Source organism: Lipophrys pholis (assembly GCF_963383615.2).
Source record: "Lipophrys pholis genome assembly, chromosome: 18".
Taxonomy (NCBI): Eukaryota; Metazoa; Chordata; class Actinopteri; order Blenniiformes; family Blenniidae; genus Lipophrys; species Lipophrys pholis.
The window spans coordinates 24,843,655-24,853,344 of NC_137646.1; the positions used below are offsets into that span (position 1 = coordinate 24,843,655).

Below are 9,690 nucleotides of genomic sequence, written 5' to 3' on the forward strand. Positions count from 1 at the left end.
AACCAGGCTGAACCAGACTGAACCAGACTGAACCAGACTGAACCAGACTGAATCAGACTGAACCAGGCTGAACCAGACTGAACCAGACTGAATCAGACTGAACCAGACTGAACCAGGCTGAACCAGACTGAACAAGGCTGAACCAGGCTGAACCAGACTGAACCAGACTGAACCAGACTGAATCAGACTAAACCAGGCTGAACCAGGCTGAACCAGGCTGAACAAGGCTGAACCAGACTGAACCAGGCTGAACCAGACTAAACCAGGCTGAACCAGGCTGAACCAGGCTGAACTGCTACAAAATCTCTTGCCAACATCTGTCAAACTGTTAAACAACCAACACTAACTGTTGGAATACATGGTGCAATGATTTCATATCTGTGCAATAGAATCTGGGTATATATATATATATATATATATATATATATATATAGTATATAATATATACTATATATACAAACACACAAGGTCTAGGTCTCTTCTGACGAGGCCGGAGTCTCCAGTGAAAAAAGAACCGGAGGACTGAACCCCTATGGACATCACTGTCCAGTTCAAGCTCTGCTCGTAATTCCATCCTTCTTCTTCTCCGTTGTGTGGCAGATTAAAAATCCAGATTAGAGTTTGACTTTAACTCCCAGGAATGGACAGTGTGCAGGGATTTGAGGCTGTTTGGTTCTTTTGTGGAAAACAATGTCGTTCATCTAATTTCTGCTACTGGAATATGATCATTTTTATTTATTCAGTTTTCTAAACTTCATAATTTGACATTTGGAAATATTTTACTATTCCTTGCTCTTCCCCATCTCCTTGTCTTCCTTCTCTTCTTCTTCTTCTTCTTGTACCTTCTTCTTTCTTCTTGTACCTTCTTCTTCTTCTTCTTGTACCTTCTTCTTCTTCTTCTTGTACCTTCTTCTTCTTCTTCTTGTACCTTCTTCTTGTACCTTCTTCTTCTTCTTCTTCTTCTTCTTCTTCTTCTTCTTCTTCTTCTTCTTCTTCTTCTTCTTCTTCTTCTTCTTCTTCTTCTTCTTCTTCTTCTTCTTCTTCTTCTTCTTCTTCTTCTTCTTCTTCTTCTTCTTCTTCTTCTTCTTCTTCTCATCCTCCTTCATCCATTCATCATTTTTCTTCTCCTTTCTGTCCTCCTCCTCCTCCTCTTTATTAATTTTCTTCTCCTCCTTTTCTTTATCCTTCTCCTTCTGGTCCTCCTCCTCCTTCTCGTCCTCACCCCCCTTCTCCCTTTTCTCCTTCTGATCTTCTTTTCCACCTTCTCCTCCCTCCCCCTCCCCGCATTCTTTTCTTTTTGCATCTTTTCATCCTGACCTCCCCCCCTGTTCACTCCTTCCTGCTGCCTTTTAGCACCCCCCTCCTCTTTGTGTCTCCATCTATGCTGCTCCTGCTCACCGGTCCACCTCTCTTCACCTCCTGCTGTCTCCTCCCTGCCTCTCCCACCCGGTCCGGCAGCGGCGGCAGCCATGACCTCGGCCACCCCTCCGTCGTCTGAAGGCTCCTCTCCTCAGAAGGTCTGCCACTCGCAGACGCAGACGGACATCACCAAGCCGCTGCTGGGCCCCGCCGGAGGAACCGGAGGTGCTGCTGCAGGCGGGGGAGCCAAAGATGCCTCGGGGCCCAACGCCCTGAGGCGGAGGCGCCGCGTCCTCTCCAAGGACGGGCGGAGCAACGTGCGCATCGAGCACGTGACCGGGCGGGGGGCGCTGTACCTCCGGGACCTCTGGACAACCTTCCTGGACATGCAGTGGCGCTACAAGTTCTTCCTCTTCTCCGCCACCTTCGCCGGGACCTGGTTCGTGTTCGGCGTGCTGTGGTACCTGGTGGCCATGGTGCACGGAGACCTGCTCGGTAAGGAGCACGGAGGCCCGAGGGGATCTGGGAAGCACAGAGAGTAAAGAACGAAAGCAGGATAAACCGTGACACCCATTAGAGCTTCTGTTTTCCCTCAACACCCTCCAGAGTTTGACCCTCCCTCCAACCACACGCCCTGCGTGATGGAGGTGAAGACCCTGACGGGGGCCTTCCTTTTCTCCCTGGAGTCCCAAACGACCATCGGCTACGGTTTTCGGTGCATCACCGAGGAGTGTCCCGTCGCCATCCTCCTCCTCATCTTTCAGCTGGTCATCACCATGGTGATGGAGATCTTCATCACCGGCACCTTCCTCGCAAAGGTAGGTCGGATGTTGATGGACGTTTCCGTTCACGTTTTCCCCGTGGACAACTCTTTTCAAAAAGAAGATAAAAATGTAAATATTCCTGTATGATTTGTCTCACAGTGTTTAAATGTAGTTGTAAAAAGTTGTTCAGTTCACGTTTATCGATTACTGCCATGAAGTAAGTGATGCAGCTCCAGTTATTATGTTTCCCGATGACAACAATTGAGAAGCTGCGGAGTTCTCTGGGTTGTCGCTCCTCGACTTCCCCTCCTTGTGTCTGATTGTTGTTCCCTGCTCTGATGTCTTTCACTTGTGCGTGATTTTGTGATTGTCTGCACCTGGTGGCGACATTATAAAGGACTGCTTACATGGCAACAATCTCAAGTGAAAATGCAAAACTTTCTTTCCATTTTGAGTGTCGGTTTTCCGACAACGGTGCTCAGGAGCGGCTCCAAAGGAGGAATTTTGGGAAAACGCTCCAACTACGTCAGTGTAGCCGTCAAAAACTAAACTAGTTCTTACGCCCAAACACGAGAATAATAACAAACATGGCGGCCTCCAGAGTGTCACAACTCCCAGTCCATATTCGCCTGGGACTTGGTAGTTTTATTTTGACATTCACCGTAATAACAATCCAACTTGGTCGTCTGTCTATTCGAGCTTCGTGTACCTGCCAATATATGTTTGTAGCGTATTGTTCTCTGTACACAAGCGTGTGTGGTTTCATTACAAAAACAGCCAACAACACCCCCGGGTGGTCAAACATGGTAACAACATAGTTTCACATAGTTTCTAGTGTTGCCGTCTAAACACGAAACTTCTCTGAAACGAAAATACAAAAACGATGCGTCCTGACTTGAAAGGTTGTCGTGTAGACGGGACCTTCTCTCAGACTTGTACAAAACTGCATGAAGTAAATATTTCTTTCGTGTACAAATGTTCTTTAAACATTGGTATTATATGTCACTTTATTTCCAAAAGTCTCGTAAATTCATCTTTTGGCATTTATATCCTAATTTACACACAAACGTGACACTGATCGATTCATGTCACTTCCAAGCTGTGCGACAGTTCCCATTATATTGTAATCAGTGTTTATGTTCTCTTATAAATAAGAAACTCAATCTACAGTTTTTGCCGCTCATTTTAGTACACAAGCTTTCCCGTCCGACGTCCATCTACACACGTTTCAGGGTAAATCAGCGTTAAATGACCACAGGAGGAGGAAACCCGTTCAGATTGTTTCTCATAGTGAGATAAATCCTGATATATGCGTTTCTCTTTGGGCTGCTTTCCTCCTCGTTTCAGGTGGCACGTCCCAAGAAGAGAGGCGAGACGGTGAAGTTTAGTCAACACGCCGTGGTGTCCAACCACGAGGGGCGACCCTGCCTCATGATCCGAGTGGCCAACATGAGGAAAAGTTTGCTCTTGGGATGTCAGGTAAGTCAAAACACCTTTCACAATCGGATTTCATCTTGTACAGTTGAAATACTGCAAGTGCATGCATCTGGCATATACTACTAATACTTAGTGTATCACCACGCTGTACTAGTGTATAGTAGTATTTTGTGGCCAGAAATGACGACTTCATTTCCACAAATTTACATTTGGCGATTTCAAATCACTATTTCAAGGCCTCAAAATACTATTTTGTGACCAATAAATATTGTGTATGTATTTTTTCTACTTGCAACTTTATGCTACAACATCTAAAACATCCGAGACAGAACTATTTCCACTGTAGGTCTTCCTGTTATTCACAATCACCTTTTATGTGTTGCAAAGAAGTTTTTTTTATGATTCATATCCTGTCACAGAAAAAATATATCACCGGGGATTTCTGCACTTCATAACTTCAGTTTTCTTTTTTTGTTTGATTGTTACGCTTCAACAAGTTAAAAAGTGACCAGAACTGCACGTTTCATGATATATCGCTCACAAATTAATACAAATTGAGAGCAATCAATAGATAAAATGTTTTCCATGAAATATATGATGTTATTTTGTGGCACAAACACCAAACTAAACTCTGATTGGATGTTTTCTAAACCAGTTATATTGATATATTTTGGGCCTCTGGAAGGTTTCACTTGTTTATTGGAGAAGATTCACTCATACATAAGCACCCTCTGTGCTTCCAGGTGACGGGGAAGCTGCTTCAGACGTCCCTGACCAAGGAGGGCGAGACGGTGCGGCTGGACCAGCGGAACGTCCCCTTCCAGGTGGACACGTCCAGCGACAGCCCCTTCCTCATCATCCCCCTGACCTTCTACCACATCATCGACGACAACAGCCCCCTCAGAGCCTGGGCCGCTAAAGGTAAAGCACCCGTCAGATTAGATTAGATTGTACTGCATTCATCCCACAGCACGTTGGATGGATTGCACTAAGGCCCTGCTTACAGAGTAAGACGTGAAAATGGAAAACTTTTGCGTTTTGTGTCTCCGTTTACATGACAATGGTGATCGAAGCCACTGAAAATGCAACTTTTTAAAAACACTTTCACTCCGACTTCATGGAAATGGTAGAAAACGCAACTTTTTAAAAACACTTCGGCTCAGACTCTGTGGAAATGGGTGGAACTGAGACCCAGACGTGACATCTGAATCAAAACTTAAAAGTTTGGCCATACATTCATATTTTGTGGCCACAAAATATTAATTTCTTGCCATGAAATAGTAATTTGTGGCCACAAACTGTATGTGTGCGTTATGTTCAGGTCAGGAGGTGAGGACTCAGAACGCTGATGTAAATGAAAGAAAATGCATTTTAATGCCAAATGCAGGTGAAACAAAAATCCCCCAAAAGTCAAAAAGTCTTTAAGGTGAAGGGAATTCGGGAGTGGAATCCTATAGAACACCGAGACACGATGACTGGAAGGAACATAGACGGACTGACAACCAGAGCAAACAAGACAAGTCCCATATGTACTGAAGTTACCAGGTGACAACAATCACACATTCAGCCACAGGTGAAACACATCAGAGTTGCAATCAGACACACGGAGTCAAAGCAAAGGAGCCTGAAACAAGAGACAAATAAAACCCTGACATTGTGGACAAAACTGTAATTTAAGGCCATGAAATATAAATTTGAGTCCATCTGTTGTTCTACTCATCAAAGGGGCACAGACGTATAGAAACAATAAAAACAATATAGAATAAATGAATAAAGACAAAGCAAAACCTGCCTTAAAGTTCTGTCATAGTTAAAGCGCCTGTTGTTAAGCAACAAAATAATACAAAATGATCATTTTTGGCCCCAATTTAAAGTTTTATTCCCGATTTCATGTCTGAGACTAAATATCAAAGATCATTTAATAAAGAGGTTTTTCGGCTGTATACATCTCAAAGGTGTCTCCATGTACATGATGTGTGTGTGTGTGTGTGTGTGTGTGTGTGTGTGTGTGTAGGTGTGCTGGTATTTCCGGTCATGTGCTGTGAGATTGTACTGCCATGTTTTGTCCCGACTCAGTCTGGTTTGGCAGGAATGTGTGTGAGAGAGATTGCCGGAGACACCCCTCATTAGAGCACAATACGGTACAGTCCGGGGTGCTGACACGAAGCCCGCAAAGATCCACTTACAGCAGCTCCGGCCTCTCAGCGCTGGGAGACACATCAGAGCCGGCCGTTATCGGAGCGGTCGCCAGTTTTTCTTTCTAAGTTCCTTTCAGGCTCGATCGGGGTCGTTTCTTGTCATAAATCCGGGCGGTGATACTGTAAAAACCCACTATTTAATGTTAGTAGGGATGTGCTGATACTGATACTAGTATAATGTATCGGGCCGATACTGCATGGAGTACACATACTCGTGAAAGCTCCCCAACAGAACCCGGTGAGTATTAGGTGGTTTGCGGCGTCGCATAGCCTCCGCATATCGTTTGCATATGGAGTATGAATTAGGTTTTATGGAATATAATAAATACTTGTATCGGTGCTCCGTATCAGTACATTAGTACTTAAACTCGTCCTTTAAAGAAGTGGTATTGGTGCATCCGTAGTGATACTATTGCAGTATTTCAAAAGTCTTTTACAGTTGCTTTTTGATATTTATCACTATATCATCTTTCAAAGGTTTATTGTTTTGATAATTATTTCTATACTGCCAATGTGATATTTATAGTCTTTAATGTTAAAAAAGAGAAAATAATTCACGTTAACTTAATACTTTCAGGGATTGTTGTTTTCTATTATGACTTTAAGACCTAAAAAAACTACAATTATTAATACAATGACTAGAATATTTATGTTTTAAATCAACAATAAAGAAAAAAAACAACGGATCCATTGTCATACTTGAATAACTTCAATTTGAGTAAAAATACATAAATCATTGTTAAAAGTGTAGATCTTTATCTGTGTGTTAAAATCTCATAAAATCTCTTGTGTGTGTGTGAAACAGCATCTTTATCAAAAGTGTGTACTCATGTGGCTCTTCAGCTCCTCTGTAGTGGCTCCCTGAAGCTTTCAGAAAATGTCGCTTTCGTTTACCACACTATTTTTCAGAAATGGTTTAATCTCCAGTCTAAAAATTGCTGAAGAAGCCAGGAATATTAAAAACAGACAAAAAATAAATAAATAAATAAATAAAATAAAAAATAAAAATAAAATAAAAATACGGGACAAACAGCTAAAAACATTCAAAACGTGTTTTCTTTTATTTTATTGCTAATGCAGCTAAAAATGTTGTAACTATTAGGAAATGCACAGTGGAAATAAATAGCTAAAATGGCAAAAAAAATAAAATAAGGAAGAACATATATCTAAATTGTAGCTATAAAACAAACGAGGAGTTTTTAGTAGGTTAATACATTATTATAATTAACATGTTTTGTGGCTTCAGATAAAACATTTCTTGTGGAAATGTCATAAAGATAGCAGAACCCTGGACTGGACTTAAATATCTTGGTAATACAAGCGAGTTTAAAAGTCACCAGGCATGCTGTGTTTAAAATGATTTCCCCCAAAGAGGAATCTTAGTCTTAAAATAGCCCGTCTTTGTTTGGCTTTGCCTCCAGCTGAACGCGAGGCGGGACAGACTGCGGCCCGGCGGGCCTGCACAGGCCAAATGGCGACGGTCATGCATCGATAAAAAGTCTCCAAAGCACAGTCCAGAAACGGCCGACACAGAAGTTCTCGGTCACACTCACGGATGATCCCCACGACTGAGCACGAGTCTGCACTTAACAGCTTTAGAGCCCCCCCTGCGAACCGTGTCTCCAATCACAGATTAAATGGAAACTTGGCGGGGAGCGTCTTTCTTAGAGACACTGAAATTGGCTTCCAGTGGATTTACATCAGGACAGTGAAAAGCAGAGACGTCATGGCTGCAGACCACCGAGACAGAAGATCAGCACATCTGAAATCGGTGCTGCTGAACACTTTTTTGTTCCGGGGGGGGCACATACAGACCAATTTCCTCCCTATTTGTCCAAATCCGAACAAAAAATCAATTCAATATCAATCTAATGAATGGAGGATGCATTATTTTATACAACTTCAACATACACATATGAAGGTACACGCCTCATCGACTGCTGCTGCCTATTGAAGCTGACGTTCTGAAGCAGCGTGGCGGCCATATTGGATGAGGACTCGCGTGGCTGCCGGGCCAACCACTTCTATTGAGGCAGGAGATCGTTCCACAACAGAAATAATCCAATATATATATATATATATATATATATATATATATAAAGAGCAGCATAAAATGGACCAAATTCCTTTAGGTGTGCTGGATGGACTTGCACCGCCCAGGGTGGGCCGACATGGAGAATCCCTCGGCGGCGTTTCAGTCATTGTGTACGGACGGTTGCGAAACGCGGTGTTTACGCTGTGGTGGGAGTGATACAGTGTCCGGGGCAGGGTAAGAGATGTTTAGACAGATGACTGAGTGAGGCCTGTTGATGCAGGTGTGTGTGCTTGTTTGAGTGCATATGTCCTCCAGCGAGTCCTTCTTGTTATGGGGGATGTGTGTCAATGAGTGGCGACTATGAGCTGCGTTTTGTTTTAGAACAGCGTCCTTGTATTGATTCCTGCAGTACTGGGAATGACCAGTAAGTACAGCAAATATCAGTTATTAAATATCAATTCATCACATGTTTATTTGCTAGTTCATTATAATATTCATTATGACCTTTGCTCCATTTTTGTTGTCTGTGTACATGACAACAGTGCATGGAGCCACTGAAAACACAACTTTTTGAAAACGCTGTGACTTTGTCTCCATGGAAACGGGAGGAAAATGCCGCTACTGCTCAAGCGCACCAAATAGTTGTCATGCACATGCGTGAGTTTACACGATAACTTTTTAATCATTTTATGTTTTAAGTGAAACTGCAGCCACTAGGAGGTGCTGGTGTTCGTTTTTGTAATAGAACCACACACACATGCATCAGAGAACAAAACGCTTTAAACATTAACAATGTTCGTACACATACAGTCTGGAGGACAGGCGACCAAGTTGGATTGTTATTACGGGGACTGTCAAAATAAAAGTACCAAGTCCCAGGAGAATATGCAGTGGGAGTCGTGACACTCTGGAAGCCGCCATGTTTGTTATTGTCCATCTACTGAGCATGTGCAGAAGTACTATTTACTATGTCCGTGGTGCGTATATGTAGTAGTAGCATTTCAGAAAAGTTGTGTTTTCGGCACGTTGTACATTAATCTCTTATTATTTACTTCTACCGCTCTCTTACGTGATCTGACACACATTTCTGTTATTCCAAACTCATGAAAGCAAACAGCTTCCTCATGCAAACTTTTTGTAGTAGATTTGGCTCAATGTATTTGGACATCTTAGTACTTTGGCAACGCCGTAGAGGAAAGTATACAGCATGAAAGGACCATTTTCTCGTTCCCGGCCATGTTGATTCCAGCGTCTGCTCTCTGTGTTCAGGCGGTGGCTGGACAGACCCAGAACTGGCCGACTTCGAGCTGCTGGTGATCATGAGCGCCACCGTGGAGCCGACCTCCGCCACCTGCCAGGTCCGCACGTCGTACCTCCCGGACGAGATCCTGTGGGGCTACGAGTTCCCCCCCGTCGTCTCCCTGTCCCCCTCCGGGAAGTACGTGGCCGACTTCGCCTTTTTCGACAAAGTGGCCAAAACCAAAACGCCCCCCCTCTTCAAGCAGGCGCTGCCGCCCAGCTCCCCGTCGTCCCAGCCGTCGCATTTACGCAAGGCCAAGGAGAACGGCACGGACCCCGAAAAGATGAGACTGGAGGAGAGCTACAGGGGGACAGGGGACAGGGGACGCATCAGAGATAGCAGCCCTCTGAGTGTACGGATTAGTAATGTGTGAGGGAGGAAGAGGAGGCAGGGAGGAAGAGGAGGCAGGAAAGGGGTGTATCGCAAAGTCGATGTGAAACTGAGATCAGGTGGAGACAGGAAGTCAAACAGAAAAAACAGCTGCTCAAGGAGACACTTTCTCAAGCACACACACACACACACACACACACACACACACACACACACACACACACACACACACACACACACACACACACACACACACACACACACACA

General features: G+C 43.8%; 1 protein-coding gene across 1 annotated transcript; it reads left to right on the forward strand.

The window, feature by feature from the left end:
* Positions 1 to 1,469: 1,469 nt before the first annotated feature.
* On the forward strand, positions 1,470 to 9,466 carry kcnj10a (potassium inwardly rectifying channel subfamily J member 10a; the record flags this gene model as incomplete). The annotated part of the gene is made up of 5 exons (XM_080486403.1): positions 1,470 to 1,854; positions 1,966 to 2,177; positions 3,471 to 3,602; positions 4,304 to 4,481; positions 9,063 to 9,466. The coding sequence occupies 5 exons, from the start codon at positions 1,470 to 1,472 to the stop codon at positions 9,464 to 9,466; spliced, it is 1,311 nt and encodes a 436-aa protein (XP_080342529.1).
* Positions 9,467 to 9,690: the final 224 nt, after the last annotated feature.